The sequence below is a fragment of the Phycomyces blakesleeanus genome (genome assembly GCF_001638985.1).
Source record: "Phycomyces blakesleeanus NRRL 1555(-) unplaced genomic scaffold PHYBLscaffold_3, whole genome shotgun sequence".
In the NCBI taxonomy this organism is placed as follows: Eukaryota; Fungi; Mucoromycota; class Mucoromycetes; order Mucorales; family Phycomycetaceae; genus Phycomyces; species Phycomyces blakesleeanus.
This window is the reverse complement of record NW_017265136.1, coordinates 2,559,863-2,585,132: the sequence shown is the minus strand read 5'-3', so window position 1 is coordinate 2,585,132 and position 25,270 is coordinate 2,559,863. Positions and strand designations below refer to the sequence as shown.

The 25,270-nt window shown below is 32.8% G+C and overlaps 6 protein-coding genes and 1 non-coding gene across 7 annotated transcripts; 3 read left to right on the top strand and 4 right to left on the bottom strand.

Annotated features, from left to right (window-relative positions):
* The first annotated feature begins 3,562 nt into the window (after positions 1-3,562).
* On the top strand, positions 3,563-3,635 carry PHYBLDRAFT_t58. Its single transcript has one exon. It is a non-coding gene; the product is annotated as a tRNA-Ala (tRNA).
* A 1,723-nt stretch (positions 3,636-5,358) lies between these two features.
* On the bottom strand, positions 5,359-8,827 carry PHYBLDRAFT_140968 (hypothetical protein; the record flags this gene model as incomplete). The annotated part of the gene is made up of 9 exons (XM_018430495.1): positions 5,359-6,547; positions 6,623-6,677; positions 6,759-7,177; positions 7,252-7,294; positions 7,353-8,053; positions 8,117-8,263; positions 8,330-8,438; positions 8,505-8,708; positions 8,779-8,827. The coding sequence occupies 9 exons, from the start codon at positions 8,825-8,827 to the stop codon at positions 5,359-5,361; spliced, it is 2,916 nt and encodes a 971-aa protein (XP_018296952.1).
* A 1,648-nt stretch (positions 8,828-10,475) lies between these two features.
* Positions 10,476-11,318, bottom strand: PHYBLDRAFT_185387 (basic-leucine zipper transcription factor; the record flags this gene model as incomplete). Its single annotated transcript, XM_018439068.1, has 1 exon — positions 10,476-11,318. One exon carries the CDS (start codon positions 11,316-11,318, stop codon positions 10,503-10,505), a length of 816 nt encoding a protein of 271 aa, XP_018296951.1. The 3' UTR covers positions 10,476-10,502.
* A 473-nt stretch (positions 11,319-11,791) lies between these two features.
* Positions 11,792-13,647, bottom strand: PHYBLDRAFT_157676 (hypothetical protein). The gene is made up of 6 exons (XM_018433662.1): positions 13,488-13,647; positions 13,331-13,429; positions 13,223-13,264; positions 12,973-13,024; positions 12,691-12,909; positions 11,792-12,606 (listed from the first exon to the last, which is right to left on the bottom strand). Exons 1-6 carry the CDS (start codon positions 13,504-13,506, stop codon positions 12,003-12,005), a joined length of 1,035 nt encoding a protein of 344 aa, XP_018296950.1. The 5' UTR covers positions 13,507-13,647; the 3' UTR covers positions 11,792-12,002.
* Positions 13,648-17,067: 3,420 nt separating this feature from the next.
* On the bottom strand, positions 17,068-18,323 carry PHYBLDRAFT_62328 (hypothetical protein; the record flags this gene model as incomplete). The annotated part of the gene is made up of 4 exons (XM_018440955.1): positions 17,068-17,091; positions 17,439-17,649; positions 18,107-18,218; positions 18,284-18,323. The coding sequence occupies 4 exons, from the start codon at positions 18,321-18,323 to the stop codon at positions 17,068-17,070; spliced, it is 387 nt and encodes a 128-aa protein (XP_018296949.1).
* Positions 18,324-19,532: 1,209 nt separating this feature from the next.
* PHYBLDRAFT_179739 (hypothetical protein) lies at positions 19,533-20,086 on the top strand (the record flags this gene model as incomplete). The annotated part of the gene is made up of 2 exons (XM_018438200.1): positions 19,533-19,626; positions 19,812-20,086. 2 exons carry the CDS (start codon positions 19,533-19,535, stop codon positions 19,931-19,933), a joined length of 216 nt encoding a protein of 71 aa, XP_018296948.1. The 3' UTR covers positions 19,934-20,086.
* Positions 20,087-21,257: 1,171 nt separating this feature from the next.
* On the top strand, positions 21,258-23,425 carry PHYBLDRAFT_164004 (hypothetical protein; the record flags this gene model as incomplete). Its single annotated transcript, XM_018434917.1, has 5 exons — positions 21,258-21,271; positions 21,841-21,884; positions 22,216-22,332; positions 22,929-23,092; positions 23,393-23,425. The coding sequence occupies 5 exons, from the start codon at positions 21,258-21,260 to the stop codon at positions 23,423-23,425; spliced, it is 372 nt and encodes a 123-aa protein (XP_018296947.1).
* Between the last annotated feature and the right edge of the window lie 1,845 nt (positions 23,426-25,270).

The following is a 25,270-nucleotide window of genomic DNA, read 5'->3' as shown; positions in this document are numbered from 1 at the left end:
AGTAAGACTTTATTTATTAATAAAAAAATGATCTTCTATTACTATGCAATATATAAGTTTATATAGATATTAGGTGCTCATGGAATCAGTTATTAATATAAAATTTTCTATTGATTACTTTACTAAACACTATATATAGTGATTTTCAAAATTCAAAAAAGACTATTTTGCTTTAAAGTTTACGAATTTTTTCCCTGCTCTCTACCAGGAAAAAAAAATAGTTAATACCCATATATGGTAATTTCCATAATTCCTATTGACACTGCATATAAGAATCATGTTTTTATTATATTATTCTATTTTCTAGGCTTTTTTTATATATATTAAAGCTAGTATTTTTTAGAAAAGCATGCAATACATTACTATAAGTAAAATATATTGTTCCGAGCAGTATACTTTGTACTTCTTTAACAAGAAATAGGAAAAACAATTCATTTTAATATGCTATATATTTAAATAAGATTATATCTCTTGAGTGTAGTGTGGTGATCCAGACACTCAGATGTTGGATTTATCACATATAAGAACATATTCATATTGGGATAGCATAGTAGTTATAATCTTGTCAGTATAAAATATATATAAACCATTAAGTAATCAGGCCAATAATTATTATAGTTAGTACTGTAGATAATATCTTAAAGATTATTAAGATAATTATATCATACTGCCAGATAAACTGTGTCAGATCGATATGAAACTAATTTAGTAGGAAGTTCTAAAGCTCTAGTATAAAAGAGAAAAGAATAGCTAAGAGCTAAAGAAGTATAATTTATGACTTGATGTCATAATTGTAACATCAACACTAGTTAAGCAGTAAATATACTCTAATAACCAAATATAGTAAAGAAAGAAAGCCTTAAGAAACTAAGACGTAATGACAAGAGCAGATTGTGTTTTCTTATAAAAAGGGACACTTTTTATTTATGAATAAAGGACAACTTATATATAGTCTCAAAGTATTTCTATATGTCTCTATTATTAAATTTATTATTTTTCTATTGTTTTGTACCTGAAATACCACAATTTATTTAAAAGTTAGAAAAATTAAATTGCTGAGTAGAGTGGATTTTTTTTTATGTAAAAGTAACAATTTTTGATCCCAGATAAAATAAAAGTTAGTCAACTGCTGAAAATGCTCTTACACTACGGGAAAAAAAGTGGGGATTCCACTGGGGATTCAGCTGGAGATTTAGCTTGGGATTGAACTGGCAATTCTTGTGAATTGCAGTAGAATCTCTAGTTCCCTTTTAAGTAATATATTTTAATCACCATTGACTTATTGATGTTAGGTTTTATTCATATCCTGCTATATTTATCCATCTGCTATAACCTTATTTTCATTGGTAGAAAAAAAAATATAAAAAGATTTCTATTGGTAAGAATGAAAAAAGAAGTTCTTAAATTGGTAATAAAATATTATTTTGGTTTTTATAATTATTTTAATTGGATAAAATACATTCTATTATTGTATATGCTTCAATAGTATTGGTCATTTCAACAGAAACATTCTCTCAAATGGCCCTCATTTATATATATTCTGATTTGTTCACAATTTTAATTGGGTAAAAAAGTTTCATTTCATAGAGGATTTTTATTTAAAAATACTTTTATTAATTGTTATAAAAAGGACAATTCTTTATTCATTAATTGTATTGGCTAAATATCATTTGAATAATTTCATGCTTTCATATTAAGTATACAATTTATTATACCTATCTGACATGAACTTACGAGTTCTTTCCTTCACGCAGTTTTTCTATGACTGAAAGACTTTTGCAACAAATATCCAGTTTTTGTGACATGTGGTAAAGCCGACACAACTTTGTTTAAATAGACACACATGTTTGGCGTACATTATGCCCTTGTTTTCTTGAGATAGACATCGTATTTGGATTTATTTCTAAAGATTGTACAGAAAGATAGATGGCCATTTCATTACATATAAGACGTGGACGTGTTAATAGTTGTTTTGTTTTTCTTGTTGAGTTAAACCAAGAACATGACTCATCATTTTAAAGTCGTGTTTCAAAGTTATAGTTTTAATACAAGCATTAATCTCAAGATTAGGACATCAAAGAACTATATTGCTTTACATTAGCTTATATGTTTTTCTTTGCTTTATTATTTCTTACATCATAGTCTGGGGTGGGCTTCTCAAGTGTGTATTCATTTATGTCATTAGATAGTTCAGAAATCTCCAGTCGTAGAATGCCTGTTACTTTTAGAGTGCTTTTTGGCCCTTTTGCAAAATAATAAGCATTTCTTATATATCCCGAAGTATTTCTTGCATACCTTGAAGCAGATAAATTACTGAATCTTCTTAATTTTTTATGATAATAATAAAAATCCAGCGTCAGGGTTTGTTATGAACAAAAGAAAGAACAAGAAAGAAAAATTTTCTAAGTCGTCATTAGCATTATATATTTTGTACAAATGTATTGGTTACTCTTTGATATGAAATATCAATATAATAATTTTATAATGGACATACACTTCCCTATTCTAATTTTTTAGCATGTCTTTGAATTGTTTTCACATATTTTATTCAAGTAATAAAAGTTTGATATTTTCTTTCTCTTTACTTCTGACTTGTAATAGCTATCAATTGCAATAAACACTTACTAAAAATGTAAAGTCTGTAGTTAAAATGCACTTTTGTCTATCAGGAGATTTAATTTTTGGTGGTCAATTTGCTTTTTATCAACTTCTTCAAAAACAGAGACTCTTATTTCATTTTGAATTTTTGGTGAATTTTTAATTATTATAGACCAAAAAGAAAGTCACTAATTCGAAAATCCCGAGTTTTTTCCCGTAGTGTTAGTTCAGTATTTTTAAATACTATCTTTTAAGTAAACAGAAGCAAACAATGAAGAGAAAGTTAAGAATATTATTTTTTTTATCTTAGTAGAAGCTAAAATTTTCTTTTATTTTGTTGTGGTGGTTGAAGTTGAAGTTTTTAAGAGGAAGAATTGAAGATTTGAAATTAGGAACGAAGATTCATGAGAACTTGTGTAGGTTTTGTTTATTGAGAAAGATTTTGTATCAAAGTTTGACCAGGTTCCTACACTGAACTACTACTGCTATTTATATTGTTTTGGATTGGGAAAATTATATGACTGGGGTCAGGTAATCGATCCTATCTGAGCCTTAATCAGAGCAACGTGATCTTGGGATAATTAATGTATGATTAATTATATAAATGTGTGTAGTCCCAATGAAGTATTAACATCGAAAGTAAATGTGTTTATGAGTTATAATTATGCTTATAATAATCCACTGATATATCCCATATTATGGTGATATCATCATATGAAATATAATCACTATCATGCATGCTAAACCTGTGTGTTAAATAATAAAGTAATCGGTAGACACCTTTGACTGGAATAGCTGAGGCCTTATATTATTTCCTTCAGACTTATTCTCAATTACAGCAGTAGTCAATACTCATTTACAACATATTTAATTGATAAGACTGTAGTTTTCATGAGTTAAGCTAGTAATTTTTATTTTGCCTTGTGTACTTTATATTTTGCACTTTTTCCAAATAATCATCAAAGGGGATGTAGCTCAAATGGTAGAGCGCTCGCTTAGCATGCGAGAGGCACTGGGATCGACGCCCAGCTTCTCCAATTGAATTAGTATAATTAATTCTTTGTTCGTTCAAAGATTCAGTTGTATTTTTGTGTTTTGCCCGAAATTCTGACGGCCAATCAGAATAACATTGTCGTTCCCGATCTGGGTTGGTCTTCCTTTTACTATAACAAAGTCAAAAGGTCAAACCCACTGGGGATCAAGGAGTATACGTAAAATCAAAGAGAGGATAAAAGATACCTTTTATTAATATGAATTGAATTGTCTTATATAGTTTTCTAAACTAATACTGCGCATAAAGAAGTACTGCGGTTAACTATCTTCAGATTTTACGGATTCATCAAAATAATGTCCGACAACATCAATGTCAGAGTTGACATCGATGACCAAAATCGGAAGTTACAAGCAACCAGTAACGGTTGACTTTTTAGGATAAAAGATCTTGACTTCGCCGATTGGTCTTTTGTCTATGTTTTAGATGTTGGAGATGAGGAATATACTTGTAGAGATATTACTGGATAACCACCATCTAAGACATATTATCGTAGCTATTCTTTTAGCCAGAAAACAACAATTGTTTTGTATAAATAGTCAAGAATTACATTTAATAAAAATCATCTTTATTCTTATCTAAAAACTATTCTTAAAAACTTAACGATCCCCAGTGGTATTGATTCTGCGACTTGGTTACAAGTGCCAGAAAAGAAATACCAGATCGAGACTTGACAAATAACCAAAGTCGCGGTTTACAGGTCACCAGTAACGGCTGACTTTTATGTTTTAGAAGTTTAATATGGTGAAAACACTTGTAGAATATATTACCAGATAGTTATCATTTAAGTCATATTTCTGTAGCTATTTATTTGCTCTAAATCTCATAATCATTTTGTATCAGTAGTCAACAACTATTTTTAATAAAAAGTATCTTTCTTCTTTTCTAAAGACTATTCATAAACTTGACAGTCCCCAGTGGTATTAATTCAGCTACTTGGTTACAAGTGGCAAAAAAAAAGAAATACCAGATCGAGACTTGACAGTTACTCTCTTTTGCTCGCAAAAGAATTAGAAAATACATAGCTTAACAAAAGTAGAATAAATACCGAAACAGACATTTATAACGACTGAGTCGGTTTAGAGAAGATATAAAATAGAACAATACTTCATTAACTAAAACTGATATATCTTTCTATCCTCTTTTTATTCTTCTACCCTCAATTACAGTTTCTAGTGTATTTGAAGGACAAACCGGATCGAAATGATGCTCTTATAGACGTGTTTCTATTATTTTAACTTTTATAAGTTTTGTAATAAATTATGACAAATATAGATTTTTAGAGTAAATATATATAGGCTAATTGCTTTACTCAAAGTATATTATCTTTACATTTTATGGTAACCGATTAGATACTTGATATGGATTTCTATTTACAATATCGGCTCTGACGTTTTTATTTTTTTAACTGCAATATAATATCTTTTTTTTTTAGCTATAGCACTGTGTAATAATCCTTGAAATTAAATAAATATCATAGATAGTTAAAATATTAATACCACTAATATATGTTTTTTTAGAAATGAAAGCAAAAGACGAATTCATTCTAAGCATTCTTATCTAAGTACTTAATTATACATCTCATGTAGCATTTATTTTTTAAGAAAGAAAGAAAAAAGCAGTTTATATAACACTTAATTATGTGTGTTTTACTAAAAAAAAAAACAAAAAACAAAGCAAAGCAAAAAAAGAGTATCTTGGCCTGTTAATTACATTTGTGAGTACGACCAATTTTTTGGCCAGTCAAGAGATAGCCCAGGAACAAAATTGTCGGCTATCAACCCATTCTCGTACCCAAATCTTCCCGCCCATGCACAATAATCATGTACAAAGATTCTTGATTCTTCTACAATTTTATCAGCGTACACATGATTTGTTGGCGCATACCTCCACTTGTGAGCTTTCAAGACTCTTTTTGGTAACTGGCTAGGTTGATGCCCACCAAGTTTGTCTTGATCTCGGGTAAAATCGATCGTATTTCTTGGAATATTATTGCCAAGTTTAGCGTTATTGAGAGACTGACAATTCCTGCCATCGGAACCAGTAGACGTAGTATTGGAGCGAGTTAATGGGGTAAAGTAAGGCAAGGTATGATTCCACAAAGAAAGTCTATCTGGCGGAGCAGCTGGCGAAGAATCTAGTGTTAATATTACCGGCGGATTCTTAGAGGTATCTTGTGTATGTATTAATGGTAAAAGTGTGATATCCCGTTGAGATGAGCTATCACAGGTTTTTATAGGTGCTTTGTTTGGAGAGCGGTTATGTGGTAGTAATATAGACTGTACATGCTCTTTATTCTCCAATAGAGATCCGACTTTACTGGAGGCTTTATATTTCTTTGGAAACTCAGCTGATTCCGTATTACTAGACGGTTTTTGAGAATAAGTCGTGCCAGTGGGGGTGTTTGTAGAGTTGCTTCGCTTAAGACTATCAGGTTGGGATGATATTATATCTTTGTACAAGCTTGGTATAGTGTAGAACTCATTGCATGTTGTTTCAAGAGATGAGTGTGGCATTATATCGTCGTGATCATTACATCCAGAAGTGTCGCGCATTTTAGATCCCGGCATAAAAACTCTCAAAATCCTTTCTTTCTTGGAAGGAATTTTAGTAAAGCCAGACAAAGAAATGTTTTCTTTATCATCGTGGAGCTTATTTTTTGTAACAGACTTGTTCCGTTTGTTGAGCGAGGTTGGAGGTACGGTTTTGAGAGGTGCTCTTTGTACAAGTTTAGAGCAAAATGGCGGAAAACTAACTGGCTTTGGCATAGTATATTCATACATTCTTGCAATTTTATCAAAACGAGTCGACTCATCTGTAGTACCCAAGTGTTTTTGCAGATGACTGTACTGATTGTGAAACGATTCCAGCATTGCTTCTAAAACAAGATGAACCTCTCTAGAAAAGAAAAGAAAATAAAACTATGAATTTTTAACTGTATTCTTCACCCCAAAAAAAGACATAAATACATACAGTGCGCATTGATCGTAGGATAATTTCTGTTGAATTGAAGCGTTTGGATGTATACCTTTGAGAGTTTTTTTTTAAAAGTATTATGACAAAGAAAATCAAAACCAGTTACTTATAAACGACCAGAAATCATTATTACCTTTGCTTTTTAGTAAATTATTATTTTTCATCCATACTTTTAAGCATTCTCTTCCATCGCAAAGAACGTCATCCCCTCTTCCACCCCTTTGCATAGCTCTGTCATGTGCATTACCCCATCGGATACTCATTGAGGTCCACACACGTCCAACACGCCACATAAGACATCGCAAAAAGAATACTCGAACATGACGTCCCCAGTGTAGAAGTAGGCGCTCAAACGTAGAAGGTTCAAGTAGTATCTGTACAGCTAAAAAATCCAACAGTTCTGCAGTTGGCGTCAAGAATGAGAAGTGCATATAGACAAAAGAAAGGGTACGAAGGAGCGTAATCGAATGGTCTGATTGTACAAGAAGTATTCGAATTGTGTGGTTTAAAAATGGCATATCGATCGGTAAGTTGCTTGGTGTCAAGTGAATACTTTATACAATAACCAAAAATAATGATATTAATGTTGGCACATATATGCAAAGCAATTGTGTTAAAAAAGTTACCTTTTGATTTCGTGTATAGTTGCTTCAATAAAATCAAGTAAACCTATGTTAATAGAATGTTAGACATATACATATTTATATATTCAAAGAGAGATATTTACAAAACACGCTCTCCACACATGAAAGACTGGTTTTTTTTATTACTGTCCGAAGTAAGACATTGATCATATCTTGGTAAAGTCCTGATGTACTAGATACTATTGTGGTCCATGCAAGACATTCTGCGTATCTTTTTGTTGTAACTTCGAGCGGAGGAGGTTTTCCGATATGTTGAGGAAGGTAATTTGAGGATAAGAATTGTTTGGCAACAGGCTCTTGGTTTTGTCTAGCTTGTTCTCCAAAACTTAATATTGCAGCCTGAGCATCCATGATTGCTGAATCGGACATATCTTTGTTTTCCAATGCTTTTATAGCGTCGCTATAAGCATTGATATCATTACTTGGCTGTTCCAGCGATGTTTGAGTGCATGTGCCTTGCTTAATTTGTAGCTCAGACTCGGATGTCAAAAAAGGCTCGTTCTTAACGTGTGTTGTCGTAGATGGCTGAGGTGATGATTCCTTGGATACCTGAGCTGGGTGCATAGTAGTCACAGAGTTGATTTCACGATGAAGAAGTGAATCTACCTTTGAGGTAAAGAATGATACAATATACACATATCCTGGAGATACAGCAAGCATCGAATTGCGCTGGTGAAGAGTCTGTTGATGGAGAGTAGGGAATACAGCAGAAATAAAAGTGTCCAAAGTTGCATGGTATTGTCGATAGAACGAGAAAAATAGTTCACTATCGTCGCTCTTCCATCTAAGTCCAAGAAAGGAAGTTAAAGAATATATATGTTTTTACTCTTGGACTATATGATATTACCTCCTGACCCAATTTCCAAATACCTCAGTTGGGGATTTTTTATTGCCTGCTGGTGCGTTTAGCTGCGTTACTTGTGAGTCGTATCTCATAATCGAATGTAGATGTTGAGGAAAGGCGTATTGAAGGTAGCTGTGATATTGGGCACAACTACATATTGAGCCGTTAGTGTATGAGTTATATATATCAATCAAGTTAAAAGATATATAGACTTACTCATTTAATCCACCCATCTCTAACCGCAACCTTCTTATAATATTAGGCTGTATTTCTGAGATCCGTATTAAAGAGGAGGCAACTCCAGGGACCTTGAAAAAACACAATGCTACGCAGAGAATTTTAATATATGTACTATCAAGTAATTTGTTTTAAAGTTGCTTATTACACACACCTAGAACCTTTGCGCAAAACACTATTATGTCTGAATATAGTGCCTTTTGATTCATCTTCTCAATGGCGTATTTAAGAGTTGTATTCAACATATGGCGATATTCTCCAATAAGTGACTTTGATCGCGTATCACAAAACTGGTATTTGGTACCATTTTCAGAAATGGTTGAAACCCACTGATCATACGTGAATGGCTCAGTATGATCTGTAGTAGGTCAATAAATACACATCACAATTATTACCTTAATTAATGTCCACAGTGAATATAGTCTTACCGTAATCAACAAATTCATTTCTAGTACGGAGGTAATTATTACTTTCCATAGCCAGACATAGTTGTACTTTGAGGGGGAGTGATAGAGAAGGAGATTATGCTTACCGAGACATGATTTCCAAAATACATTCATAGTAGATTGTTCGTTCTGTGTAACTGACTTCACTAGCATTTTCTAATAAAATTTTCCACCTGAGAAGTAATTTTTTTTAAAAAAAAAGAAAATCACCAGATTAAAATTAAATAATTAATTATTTGTTTCATCATTGTACTTCTTTATAGCAAGCAAGATCAAGGATCAACAAACCATTTGAGCAAAACCAATCTTCCAGACTGCAATTCTTTGTCCTTTGAAGAGAAGGAACATCTTAGGATTGCATTCGCTTTTTGCTCCCAAAAGCTTAAAGTTGAACCCGTGGTTTCCGTCAGTGGTTTTATTGTATCATATGATGTTTTTTTAAACTTCTTTGAAGGCAAAGGAACGAGATCGTGCTGATGTAGACATGGTAGTAGGTGCTTCTTTACCGTTGCCTGACGTTGCCTTGGTTTTTCTTCAAATCTAAATAATAAGAATATTTTCTTTTTTTTTTAAAAAAAAGTGTGTATATATTTCTTTGTTCAGAATAGTTCTGTAATACACAAAATTGTAAACTAAAATAAAATGAAATAAAAACAAAAGCAATGAAATTATTACTTCACCAATGCCTTTCGCATAGTCGAGTATTCAGAAGATCGCACTGGTTTTTGCCGAAGAAAGCATTTTTCAAATGGTTGTGATGGCACGCAAATGGTGACAGAGGATGATGATCTGGTTGAATCTGTAACACTAGCGTTACAAATAATAGTCATCTCGGAGGAGTCGTGTAAAATATTTTTTAAAATTGTCTGATGGTTAAAGGTCTCTAAAGTGCATTCGCATTCGAGGCTGAACCATTACTAGGTGAGTGAGGAATGGTGGACTTTCTTAATCTGTTCCCCGTCACTGTCATGGCAACGACATGATGTTGCACAAGCAGGGGCAGCAGGCGCATTAAGCGGAATCTGATTTACACAAGGCTAAAATAAATCACCACGATTTTTTTTTTACAATTTAAGATGAAGAATACCCTATTGAGACTTGGGTGGACACCAGGTGCCATACAAAGTGGCCATTTCCAATTTGGTTTTAGTGATGTAGCATTTTTACTCAATTACATAGCAGCCCTAAATACCCTACACACCAGAAGACTTGAAGCTGAAATAATTCTAGCTATTCTATAACCTCTTCAACTTTATAAATAACGTTGCCTTTAATGAACAATACAAAAAAGTATCTTATTGAAGCTCTGTCGCTAAATGAAAATGGCGACAGAGATATTTGCTATTGTGTGTAGCTGCTTTATTATGAGTACGATTAGAGGGGGTATTTGCTGGCTAGAGTGGGTTTGTTGGGTGATTTAGGGTTACGTTACAGGAGTGGTCAACCGTTAGACAGGAGTGAGAGCGTGTCATAAAATAGTACAAGAGAAATAAAGGAATAGAGGATAGAGAAAGGGAAATGGAGAAATGTGACAAAGGGAAATAATATAAAGAATTAGCGGCCAAAAGATGACGACTAGTTCCAAAGCAGCCATCTTGACACTACTTTGTTAATTGCGTGCGTGTGATTGTAAATGTGAAGATATGTTTTTTTTAATGAATAGTACACCTTCATCATATACACAGCAGCAACAGCAGCAGCAGCACCTAAGCCTTATCAGCATAATTTTGACCATCAGCTTCAGAAATTGGATCGACATCCTCCTTTTTGAAGCCTCTGATTAACGTTTGATGACTCTCTGCTAGTTGGGCCTCTAACGCAAGAACTCGTTCTCTGGTCTGTCTTGCTTTGAGTTCGGCAGCATTGCGTTTGCTTTCCATGATCGCCTCCTGTAGCTTTAATTGCTGGTTGTTGAACTCCAATTCTTTGACTTTAGCTTCAAGTGTGTCCATCTTCTGCATTTTACGTAATCGCGACCTGCGAGCAGCATCAGTATTCCTCTGGCGCTTTAATAAAGCGGTACCACGATTATCGTCTGAACCATCGGAATTCTTTAAGCTTGGGGAGCTTCGCGATCTCTTGGTTAATGAAGTTGTGATACTTGTGTTACTGCCAATTGATTTTCTTTGGTCTGAATTACGCTGTAGTTGACCTATGAAGGATAATGCCCTCATAAGAGGAAGTAGGTCTGGACGAAGCGCAAGAAGTTTGCGTTTGGCGTCAAGACTACCAAGAGACTGAAGGTTGTCAATTTTGGCGGGGGTGGCGGGGGTGGTGTTCTCTGTCTTGATGTTTTTATGGGTATTGTCTTCTTTGACTGAAGTACAAACAGAGTTGTCATATGTATCTTCCTTTTTGATGCAAGTGTCTGCACTGCACTGGTTGTCTTGAAGTGTTCTGGATATAATGCCAGATTGGTGTAAATCGTTCTCTAGCCATTCATCTAACGCACGAGAGTCAAGTCCCCAGGTCTGTGTAGTTGCAAGCTTTCGCTGGATTTCTTTAAAGAGTAGTGTGGTCATAGATAAAAAAAAACAATATATATATATGTTACAGGAAAAAAAAATGAATAGACCTACAATTGATATTTAACACAGAGAAGTTAAGTGTTGGTCGGGACTGCGATCATTTGCACTAGATAATCACCTGGTTTTCAAATCGTTTGATTGGCTGTAATGATGACAAGTTCTGCTTCTACAATCAGTCTGAGTCAATGATTGGCCACCTCGACTTGTCCCAATAAGCCCAAAGGGATTTGGTTGACTCTTCTTTTATCACTCTTTAGCACGTTTGCTTGCATATTAGATTTTCTGATCTTTTTTTTTTTTTTAAAAAAAAAGCGATCTGTGATAAACTATATATATGTTATTTAAATCGCATACTTTGATAAGCTTATATTACTTTTTTAAAATTATGCGTAATATGCTTTATTAGATTCCTTTTCACTTGATATTATTAGTGATCTTGTCTCGTCTAAATACACAGATAAGATGTAGATAAGGGTTGGTTTATAAAGTAGAGATATAGGTGATGCAGCTTTACAGATTAAGTGGTTCCTCAAGAAACCCAAAATAAAATAAATATATAAATATGGAAATATTGAAATAGAGAATAAAATAAAATAAAATAATAATATAATGGTAAAGCCAACATCTTCTGATGGCCATATGTTTTATGCTTTTATGTCTGTTAACGTCCCCCTTTTTTCACTCAATTGTCCATACATCAGTCTTTGAGACCCGTCTGTTATCATTGTTGAGTAATGCGTTTTTGGAGTGGGGTTGGAAAGATGTGTCGAGTTCAAATTCTTCAGAGCCTTGATCGATAGGCAAGTCGTGTGTCGTGTTTCCATCAACATTCTTCCGAGATTTTTTTTCTTGGGAATCAAAAATCAAGATGTCTTTATGCCAGTTCATAGCACACTTGACGGCCACACTTATTGTGACTAAACAGAGGACTGCCGCAATAGTAGTCGTGAACACCAAGAAGTGCCGTGTGAACTGATACGGATCATTACCATCCCCACGAGGTTTGGCAATCTTTACCAAGCTATAGATAAAGTATACCTCTGAAAGAAGTCCGCAAACCAAGAACGCTCCCATCAGGTACTTGTTTTCCCGGTATACGGCGACTAGCGCAAGACAAAGGATGGCTGCACCAAGCACAAACACCAAGATTGTCTCTGTGATTGTTTCTTCATACTGGAGTTTCTGGGAGGGAATAAGCTGAGCGCCAAAGGAAAACACAAAATAGAAATCGAGCTTCAAGAGTGTAACAAGGATGCTGGTAGTAATCAAAGCGCTACGCACTCTAATCAAATAAAATGTAAAATAAAAAGCGCAGCGTTAATAAATTTATCTATTTATTTATTCAAATCAAATCAAAGCTCTTTACCTCATATCAGCCGAAAAATTGCGATAGTTGTCCCAGGCAAACTGCTTACGGATTTTCCATGCAAAGAAGGCGAGGGCAAAGAAAAAGGCAGGAATAAGTCCAATGATGCTGTATTCTATAGGTCGCATTTTCTTTTCAAAATATCCAATAGCAGCCTCTTGCCCGTTTTCAGACTTTTCCCATTCGGAACCGATTGGAGACCAGGCTTCACTTGATCCACTGGAACAAAAAATTATACTTATAAGTACTTGGTTTCAGATAGGGGTATCAAGAAACATTTACCAGCCAATTTGCTCCAAAATAAGATGCTGCTGAAGTTGAATGCCACCATAACTAAAAAAGGACCAAGCCGTGTCAGAATAAGCGTGTGGTGAATGCACATATTTACATATGTAGATCGTATACATATATACATATATATGTATGTATGTATTTGTATATAACTTACACTATTATTAAAGAGTAACAATAATAAAATTAGTAAGAATATTTAATATTTAATATAAATATGCCAGTAAGTTCTATTGCTTACCAACAACTAATAGTCCAAACAAGATGAGAGATATCAACTGGGCTATACAAAAATAATCCACAAAATCGTAAATATACACATACACACAAGAATTGTATAGCTATTTACCTGTATTCTTTTGGTAGAGTGCGTCTATGCATAGAATAACCTGGAATGCCTGACCGATAATAAAAAGACTGTGATAGATTAGATCTGATTCACTGACACCTGTATGATTTTTTTTGTTAGTTGGTAATTTAAGTATATATGTAGTTAATATGTCTACCTTGACCGTTCATATCCATTTGACAATTGGAAACCATCTTGAGATGCCAGCTGACTACCATTCCCTCTAGAATACATATGATAATACATTCGGCTACCACAAGGGATAATGTAATGATCGTCTCTTTTGTGGCAAACAGTGGATTCTTCCTCTCAGAGCTTCGCATTTTTTTGAAAAAGAAAAGAGACAAAGAGTCAAAATAAAAGGAAAAAAAAGAAAAGGAACTCTATTTATCATTCTTTACTGCATCAAATCCTGTATTATATGTTATAAAGATTTCCTATTTGGCTATTAGAGGTGTAGTATGTAATAGACTTGCCAAAAATACAACGAGGCTGAGAATATTGTACTTTGATGAGAAGTACAAACACGTTACACATTCTAGTCTCTTTGTATTTTTCAAACACACATACAAAAGACAGAAAAGAAGATGTGTTGTTGAAGAATTTGATCCGTCCAATTGTGTTTTTATTCATCTGCTTTGTTCGACAATATCAAGGTTGCATTAAGTAATTCTTTTGAATTCAAGGACATAAAATCCAATGTATGCTACATTGTCAGCATAAGAAAAACAAACAAAAAAGAAGTCTCTACCAGATCAAAGCTTGAAAAGGCAAGACATGTATCCGAAAGCATTTTAGGAAAAAGACTATACTGGTGACTTTCTTATTTATTACTGTTTATTATTAACATTTTTCTGTTGACCCGAATATCGACGATATGGATGTAACATAACACAGACTGCCATGGAAAAATATTGAGAGTAAGCATTTCTTTTGTCTTGAAGATATTTCTATATATAAAAGCACTATGGAGATCCCAATCCAAATTGAACAGTGTATAGTTCTTCTTTATATAGATATGTTATAAGACCAGATTATAAGAAGCAAATTAGTTAGTTATCTAGAACCTTCAATACTAGTAATTTTACAGCCATAATTAAACCCCAATAGACTTACAAAATATACACTATTTAATTAGGAGATATATCAACTGTGTGTCGCGTACCATTTTGTAAAGATGTACACAAACTGCTTCTTGATACGATTTGAGTTTAGGGTATACGATCGTTATATTATACAACGCGTACTTTGGACACTTTATTAGACTTTATTTTTATCGGTAGGGGTTGCTTCCGAACTCGTGTCTTGGCCACAATGGGATAATTCCGTCAATACCCCCTCCCCTGTCTTCTTTCCGTGCATTTACTTAAAAATAATCATTTTAAAGACTCATATTGGATTTGCTCAAAACTAGCAAACGTGAAGTACTTTGTAACTCCTTTTAATTCTATTAAAATCCTTTTTTTTTGGTATGGAACTTTGTGTTGGATTTTCTGTCGTATGTATTACGTTATACGACATTGTTATTCATGTTTTATTCAACATTTTACCTCTTTGTTTTTATATAGAGCTGCTAATTAGCCAGTTCTGTATCAGATTATAGATATATGTTCAAGAAGTTGATTTATACAAAGCAAAATATGAGTCTATATGATGATCGAAGGCGTCAATAGTAGTAGTATCTCGGATTTTGATAATGATAGGCCTGGATTTTTATTTCTGAACGTGTGGGTGATACAGGAAGAGGAGTTGAGCTATCCAATTCCAGCGGAGTATGCACCAATGGCCTGGATACAATAAGAGAACTCACTTGGTATTAAATTGTTCGAACAAAGGGCCATCAAACAGCCCATTGAAAGATAAAACAGCAAAATTGCTTTATTGATAATACTATCGGGGATCTAGTATTCACTATTCCAACATAATTGTTGCTTTAAAAAGTACCTACTATTGAGATTAACTTACATCAAGCAAAATAAAAGGTTCCAAAATAAAATAAAGTATCGTCTACAATTGAAATCTAAACGCTAAATTAGAGTTGATTTGCTAGTTGAGATTATTGTTACTAGGATTTCATATATCTCTAAATTAATACATATACATCCCATATACACATACATTTGACTAGATACTAGTATGCTTTATGCGTTATGCCCAAATTACTACATAATATCAACAGGACAAAGGTAATACTAAATATTGAATTATATGAGCAGAGACTGTATCTTATTTGTAAAGCAGTACTTTATTATTATACATAGTATATTTAATCAGTAAGTGCTGTCAGGTTATTCTTCGCTCAAGCAAGCAAATAAATAAATGCATGAAAATGTATTACACGTTTGACTAGCAGTTTTATTCAATCTGACGTAAACAGGTAGTTAAATCAACAAGAAACAGTCACGAGGCATTATATACATTTTATTATACATAATTATATCTTGTATCTTGTATATGTATATATATTTAATGAACATTCACAGAATAAAAGATGATATTTACCAGAGATTTTACTATTATCTTTTTTTATCTGAAAGAAAAACTCCAAGGATAAGTTATATTACTACATAAAGTATCTTGTTGAGAGATTTAGCTTTAGCTTGTTCCTGGCAAGATTTTGGTACTTTAGAATATGGAGCCTTTAACCAGTCAAGCCAAAAACCAAAAAGGATAAAGAGAAAACAATGAGCATGACAGCTATTGAGCAGCAGACTATTAAACTTAGTAAGTATTAAAAGGTAAAGCAGCTCTAGGTCTTCACCAAGCCTCATTGATGCTCAGTATATATATATATAAATAATTAAGAAAATAGAATACACTAGAATTTTATTTACCTATATAGGACAGCTCCATATAGGCTTATAGACCCCATTACATTGATGTCATAAACACACTGTTTAGACTAATAGCAATATATCAAACTTGACAAAACTAAGCCTCTCAGTACACAGTGTCTACAAGTAGAAGATATACATACTAATGTTGCTTCCTATGTTTCCACAATTTTCAACTATTTTACTACAGGCATGTGTTATATACACTCAATTATTTATAGAATATGTATACATAAGCTTTTTATAGAGACAAGTGTATCATATCAGCGTACTTTGTAAATCAGGGACTCCCACTACCAAACACACAATTATTTCAACTTGTAGATCAAACAAATTGAACATTAACTCTCGAAGCTATCAAAACGGTGTCAACCTTTATAAATGAATCAAATAAAGGTAGAGAAGCTCTGGAGACTTTTACAAAACATAAAGCCAGATTGGTACTTACATGTGATTTTTTTTATATAGCTGTGAAAACACACCTATATATATATTAATGAACACATTTTACATACACTACGAGAAAATTACACCTTTTAATCAGCAATGTCGTACACACCTTTTTGGATATGTATATATATCGTGTAAGGTTGCTATAAAAAAAGCAAAAATCAGTGTACAATGGTCTATCAACGTCTGGGAACCTAATCCATTTCCCATGGACAGTACTTAATTGAACAAACAGATCAAAGTTCAATATCAACGTAAATCAGTTTAATTATATATATATGTATAAATCTTAAAAAGAAAAATAAGAAGAAAAACCGCCAATAATTGCCCATATTTTTGAGCATGGTAAACACAAAAGGAGATATTGGTAACTAAACTCTTGTGTTTTGTAAGAGAATAATGGATCCAATACAGATCAAAAGCAAAAATTTCCATAATTAAAATAAGAGAAAACTATGTGGAAACATTGTAGTTGTACTTGTGATTCATGTATACATACATGCATAATTTTAAGGTGTAAAATAAGTGTACCCAGAGCTAAACAAGGAAAGGTCTGTATTTACGATTCATTGGATAAAAGAAAAGAAAAGATTCTAGAAAGTCTGACATCCGGTGAATCGGCAAACAACTTGAGTTCCCTTCTTAGCTATCAGTTTCATTCACCGAGTTTGTCTACACATGTACTCTACAAATCAAAGGCTGTATTATTTTTCTCTCTCTTTACTTTCTCAAATACACACACACACACACACATATATATATATATATTGTTGCTTACTTGTTTGTACTACGCACAGAATACTAGTGATTACTGTACACTATACGTCAAGATTACATAGAGTGTTAACAAGGCAAACATTGTCCATCGAAAACTTTGGTAGCTTATTGGTCAAAAGTCGAAAAGCATACTGGAAATTGAATAATGAATAGCGAACTATGATTAACCAACGGTTCGGTTCGGAGAAAAAACGATACTTCAGAACATGGCCATTTACACAAATATAATTCATATAAATGTACAGACTCCAAGAAATCTTGTAGTGATAAACTTACACTATTAAATAAATAATAAAGCTAAAGAATATCTCCCAGTAAAGCAAAATTAGTTAGGTATATAGATTGTTGTCTTTTTTGTTACTGTTAAATATTTTATCATAATTATTATGCTTGTATTATATATGTAAGCTACAAAATAATTTACCCTATAATGTGCTAGACCATCTCAACTAAAATGTATTGAATTTTATTGCGCTCGCAAATATATATATAAATGTTAAAATATCCTGGCAAGTTCTCTCGGGCTTATACGCTAGAAACATTGTAGAAAATCACTAAAGATAAAATAATGGTAGAATATAGAATATAAAAGCCTTTGAATCCAAAACTCTGCCTACATAAAAAGTTTCTTTTTTCTTTCTTAGTTTCTAGATCCTAAGGTCCCTGTCCAACCTTTTACAAGCCATTAAAAATACACAAATAATTGAAAATAAACCTTTGAAAAGACCATGCTGTAACTATTAATCGCCACAACGTATCATAACCAGACCTTGGTTTCTTGGCTTTTACTTCTAAAGAGTCCATTGGAATTTTTAATATGTCAGAGCCTATAGTTTAATTGATAGCCACTCTTATCCTTGTCAGAATTAGCCTAAGAAAAGTTGAGCTTTACATACGCTCAGCATCATGGATTCCAAATAGAATTCAGCCATAATAATTATATATATACCATGCTTGATGCCCTAGACCGTGTGTATTGTGGAAAAGTCACTGGACTATTATAATGGCAATAAAATACAAGTTCAATGGTCATGTTGATTAGGCTTGTGTATTATTCACGCAAGTATTTGGAAAATACACTGTCTTACACTCACACAGTACAAGTTACACACATTTCTTAAAAAAGAGAAGCATACACTTATTTAATAAATCAAACACAAGTTTTTATTAATCAAGAACTATATATTCCTCCTTATTATATCTCTAAATCGGTTAATTTTCTCCAAAGAAGACTTCCAATAAAAGACAGCCAATTTCTTCTTCTTCTCCCCTTCTCTCGCTTAAATGGACATCTATTTATACTTTTGACCTACAACCAAAAAAAAGTTTTACTAGAATATCAATTGTAGTGGATCGAATTCAGTTTATACCTTGGCATAAATGTCTGCATTCTACAATAGACATCATCATTTTTATTGTAAGTATAGCCACAGTTGCAGTTATACTTGGAGTTGGTATTTTAGGCGTTTCTTCTTCTTCATTCACAACAGTAATAATGATAATGTCATTAAAGTTGCTACGGTATTATACTTATTTTAGATAAAGCAAAAGTCATATATTAAATAAGCACTCCAATAACATTTCTTATTATATACGCTTGGTATATGCTTAATAATTATATATATATTCACACACGCACGAATAAACTTGGCTATAAAAAAAAGAAAACTATCAGAAATAAACAGATCATTCCAGTATATTTTACTCTAAAAATAAGCTACATAACGAATAATGGAAATAGTGAAGGGGGTATCAATCTGCCAAATATATAATTACATTTAAACAAAAAAAATTGACCCATGACAATCAAGTCTCTTAATAAATACCCGCCAAGAGTGCTCCAAAATTTGTACCTCTGGTTAATGGTATAAGCTAATTTGAATGGGAATCTAAATCGAATATATAAAAGCAACACTTTCTTATATATTCTACAGAGAGAGAGAGAGAGAGAGAGAGAGATAAAAACAAGAATTTGATTCATATGAGCAGCAAGATTGCTTACACCCAGTATGATTGATTTGACCAGTTTTTGAAGAACAATTACTGTCAAATAAAATATATTTATTGGTTCAAGTTTAGCATATCAATAATGATATTATAAATTTCTGTCTTTATATTATTTGCTTTCTACTTTCCCTCAGATGCCACTCTTGCCATTTCACCTTCATTGTCATTTTCGGCTTCATAAAGCATCCTTTACAGTTCCTCCACTATCTCCTGGAAATACCGCAGAGAGTATTTTTTTTTTAAAAAGAATATTAAAGACTCCTGCTGTACCTGAACTTACTTCAATTATTACAAGACCATTATCTAGTCATTCTAGCTTTCTATCCTTTATTTCATGGAAACTCTTTGGAGATCTAAAAGAACATACCTCCTCCACTATATATACTCCTTTACTTTTTAATTGTATTATTGAGACGTGAGCATCGAATACAACTATTGGGATGATGGAAAACATAATCCTAAGGACGTTTTCATCGGACAATCTTCCAAAAAAACCGATATATCCACTTTTATGACATTTAGTGACGACTGTTGACTTTAGCTTGCATTTGTAGTATTTGTATACGATACTTTTTTTTTGCTACTTCGTCTGTTCCGCATTTTATTATTTCCGAATCGCTTTTAAACACTACTAATCTAAGGTCAAGCTTAAACCTAAGACCAATATTCTTGCAAGCTTGACTCATAATATCGCCCTTAGATAGATGTCAACAAATTGAGTTTGGGTGAAATATATATATATATATGATTTCTGCTTTAATCGATGTATAATGTATCACTTACCAGTGTAGCATTATATTATGTGATTTCCCAAAGAATGTCTCAAAGATAAAGCTTCAGTCTTTCTTCGGAAAAGGCCCATTTTTTTCTGCATGCATATGTAGACTTGTAGGTCAAATAAAATACACGAAGTAAAAGTTCATTGAGATTACAAGTTAGCCTACAAAAACAGATAAGTTCTGAAAATAATCTTCTCTTCGACATCCTTTCGTTGGTACCTTTCTGCTATTTGCACACCCAAACGAAGCTTTCTCAGAGAAGTAATCTAAGCAGAAATGTAATTCAAGGATATATTGTCACGTCTAATCTTCAACCATAAGATACAAACTTTTCTCAATTGGCTTATAATTTCTTTCAAACATTCCTTGTCTGATCGTTTATTGTCAGAGTCTTTACTTGTGGCCCTTTCGGTTCGTTTGGGATATGCATGATATCATTTTATTAAGACTATATGAAAGAAAAGATATAGTTAGCCAACTAGCGAATTATAATTGATACGTATACAAGCTTAAAGTATTTCTCTTTTCTGCCTTTTTTTTCTTGTGCGATTCCTCACTTTTGTTGTCAATCTAAAAAATTTCAAATGCAATTTAGCTTCATTGTTTCTTTAGATTGAGATGCTCAATCTTACTTTTCATCTCAAGTTTCTAACCCTGCCATTACACGTTTTCTATAAGTCATTATTTTTGCCAAGGGTTTCTCAAACACAGGCCAAAGCCCTAAATGCTAGCAAGGATTTTCCAAATACGGTTTAACGGTTTCCTTGAACTAATGTTTTTCTAAGCTGAGCTGCTAATGGTTTGGCAGTTTATCTATAAAAAAGAAACACCAATTTGTGAATCCTATCATTGTAGAAGCGCAAAGAAAATCAAAGAGCTGAATAAACCAAGCGCCAAGTCTTCAGTCCAAGGTGCATAATTTTAATTTATTTTATTTAGGATGTCCCGTTCCTACTTTTATCTTCTTCTATTAAAGAAACCAATACGTCACGCTTGTTTTTGTAAGATTAAAATTAGTATGATATTTTGGGCCCGGAAGTTGTCTTTGATTGGCTATACTACGATCCATGTTGTAGTAACATGTTCACAGCAAGGTACATACACGCAAGAAAGTATTTTTATTCAAGATGCTTTTGAAGTTAATTATGATCATTATCATGAGTGAGTGTTTTTTTTTTCAGAGAAAGTGACTAGGTGAATTTATTAAGTTTGAAATGATATAGGTGAAAAGTAATTTGGGTCAGGGCATCCTCCATTGAACTATAAATTTTGACCCTTTGTCTTTTTCTTTTGCTTTTAGCACAATGACAGGTCTCTTTGTTTATAAAGATAGGCAAGAAAACTATGCATAATTAACAAAGTCAACCGTACTGACTGCCGTATAATATATTCTTTTGGTAGCAATAAATTGACCAGAATATTGAAGAAATAATATCCTTCTTTCCTGTATATCTATCTATCTATCTATCTATCTATCTATCTATCTATCTATCTATCTATCTATATATGTATAAATAGATATATAGATATATAGATATATAGATAAAAGATATATTAATAATAATATGTTGAATACTTGCTTTTTACTGCAATTGTGTTCGGCGATAAATGGTTTCCTAGGGAAAATAACGAATGTTGTTACGTTACTGTATTTATTTATTAGAAATATAGATTCCCGTTATGATCTTCAAATTTTCAAAGCACCAAGTAAAGAACGGTGTTTGCAAAGAAAAAAAAACAAAGCACTATAGTGCCAGAAAGAAGAGATCAATGGTATACTATAGTATACCATTAAAGGCATAGAGTTGCCAGAAGTGAAGAGTGTCTATTATACTTCAGATACAAAACAGACAGTAGAAAAGCACCCGGAAAACTAATGCTTTTGTGATACACTAAGTGTTGTGTTTAGATCAGACATTTGTAGACAAAATGCTTTCCTTTTTATATAAATTAATTGAAATAAACTTTTGTGTCTGTGAATTCTTGCTATTATTATTTTGTCTTTATGAATTTTATGTTCAAAGTGTTTGCTGACTAGATTTTGGAATCGGCTGTGATATGAGAATCCTTTCTTTGTCAAAGTACGGCTGGCTCGCTTTTTCTGCTACTGAAGACATATTAAAAATAAGAGTAGAGGTAGAGGTAAAGGTAGTAAGTGAGTAGTCAGTAGTTACCGTGAGACGAGGGGATGTCTATACTCTCGGTCAGCTTATGATCAATTTGTCAAATGTTGGGTGCTTTGTGTGAGCCTTTTTTTTTGGTGGGTAAAAGAATGTCATGAATAAATTTTTGTTAGGCAAAGTAGACCAGAATATGCTATTGTGTTTGTAGACAATGCGGGATGAAAACCATAGTCTTCCGAGAAGGTATGGACGGTTATCATATGGGCCTCCACTTAATACTTAATGATCCTTGTGTAAAATACATGAAGAAATACAACTCTTCAGAAAGCTTTCTTTTTTTCTTTTTTTACTCATCCACACCAATAATCACTGATAATTATCTGCCTTCAATGTAACACACGTTGTGCTCGATTAAATAATTTTGTGCCTCATTCTGGACAAATGATATTCTCTCAATCTAGCCAATAGATTCTACGCAGCAATTTATGAGTGCATTTCAGCTTTTTATATATATATCTTTCTAGCTCCTGATTGCCCTGCCTCTAACACACATTTTTCCCAGGGACAAAAGCTCAACATTAACTTGTTAATATATGCACGTGTAATTCATATTCATAAGTGAATATAGACAAGTTATCTGAATCACTTCTTCACAAAGAACCTTTTTGTATTCATAAAATTCACCGTGGCCATCATACTGGCCCATTGACCTCAAGAGAAAATAACAGAGAAAGAAAGGTGGGCTGTCTCTATTACTCTACCAACAGGTTTGGTCGATTGCGGGGTAATGGGGTATGTTTGAAATTTTATTTTCTTGTGGCGAGTTTCTGTGGATGGGTACACAAAACAAAAAGGAAAATGTAAAAGGAGATGTAGATTAAATTCGACTATTTTTCATGGCAATCATTTCCAAAACCAGTATCACTACATTCTTTTTACGTTTAATTTTGTGTACTACAAAACGCGTCGCGCCTGACTATCTTAATAAATATACACTATGAAGACTCATTCATTACTGAGAGCAGGATAATATGATGTACAAAACACACACACAGTCTATTTAAGAAACGATATATATATATATATTAAAAGAAAAATTACAAGCATACCATTGGGCGTACATGAGCTGATTGATTCGCTTTTTCCTTTGAAATCATAAAAGGAAATCCCAAAGGGTCTCTGTTTAAAACTATACTGTTTTTAGTTAAAAAAAAAAACTACAACCTAAGACGCACAAGAGTAATAGAAGCTTTAGCTCTACCACTTAAAGCTCCAAAAATTCTATAGATGGAACAGGTTGAACTAATAAAGCCAAAATGATACAGTAGAAATGAAGATTGACAAGAAGATTACTATACATTCCTTTTTCCTATTCGTCTTAGGTTGTTTTTTTTTTATTCTCTATTCTTTTCTTTGTGTTCTTAAGAAATGGTACACATTGCACGACAAGTGTGCTTTTCACTCTTTGCATAAGTGTATCTAATCTCCTCTTGTTTCTTGTAATAGTTGGTTGAGATATTTTCATTTCTCTGAATAGGCACAGAGCGTACTCTGAATGAACTCGTTGCTTATTTACTCATTCATTTATTTGGTACTGTAAAGTATATATGTATTCTACTAAATAACAGCACCATATTTTATATTCATTTGATTAAAGAAGTGAAATTTAATCCCTGTGCTTTTAGATGAAAGTAAGAAAACATATGTTATAGATTGCTATCAACAAACAGCTCCACAGAAAATTCTTTATTTGAATGATTAGACAGATATAAAAAAAAAGATAGGTAGATAAAATAAATTGGCAAACATTTCGCAAAAAATATATATAAATCTACAGACATATTAATAACAATAGTAGCAGTAGTAATAATTGGAAGGAAATCTCACATTGACTTTGCTTAGTCAAACCGACTGACATTTTCTTTGTCTTTATAGCGGCGATACTGCGATCGATAATCTCTGGTGACTAAAAAAAAAGAGTCATTTCGCTGCCATTCACAGTGGTTTTGACGGATCTATTTTAATTTTTGTCAAAAAAAAAATCAAATAAAATCATCAATTACCCAGATTCCTACTTCTTTAAGCTCTTGCTTATGATAGCAATTTTTTTTTCTTTTGGGTTATTTGTTTGTTAGTACAGATATAATTAGTTACCTGAAATCCTAAACCTTGGAAATAATATTCTTGTGGCGATCCTTGACCCGAGGACCCTATGATTGAATCAGGATTTTCAGCAGTGAAGGTTGCGCATTGACACTTGATCACAAGCTAGATTGCCTATAATTTTATATATAGAAATTCGATACTGTGCTATTGCAATAAATAATAATAAAAAATAATAATGAAAATAACAGCAATTCTCTATATAATAAATGTATTTGGAGCGTACAAAGTGCACAAAAGTGTACACAGTGTACAAAATCTAACTTCAGTGTAACATACAACCAAAGGATCATATTGTCTTTGGTACCTTATTCTCACCCTCTATGCTTCATTTAGCAAAGTCTCTAATATATAGAATTCATATTCACGCTAACAAACCTAACTAATTGTTTTTTCCAACAAACAAACAAAATCCACAAAGTGGGAGTTAAGTAAAGACATCTTGACATATCCAATATGAGAACAAGACTTTAAAACCATCTCCTTTGTCAAGTTAAAGAAGTATAGAAACCCGGTGTGGGTATTTCACATGATGACCGGCTGTTTGAATAAAAAACTACTTTGTACGCTATACATTACATTGAGCAACTAATCTACCCATTGAACAATGTTGAACGAAATATCCGATTTGGATTTATGTGAGCCATAGCCAAAAGAGAGAGAGAAAAAAAAAACAATACTATATAAACCTTCAACATCTCACTTCTTTAACGCTCCATCCTCTTCCACAATTATCAGTGTTTGTTGGCTTACGTCTATCAGCTCGGTCTAATTGCTGTTCCCAACATCCCTATTTCCGTCAGTCTT

Bases quoted from the DNA above. Each gene is read 5' to 3' on its own strand.
- PHYBLDRAFT_157676 (XM_018433662.1), bottom strand. The intron at 12,910-12,972 runs GTAAATGTTTCT...TTTTTGTTCCAG, and splicing joins ATTTTGGAGCAAATTGGCTG to TGGATCAAGTGAAGCCTGGT. The intron at 12,607-12,690 runs GTAAAGAGCTTT...TTATTTGATTAG, and splicing joins AATTTTTCGGCTGATATGAG to AGTGCGTAGCGCTTTGATTA.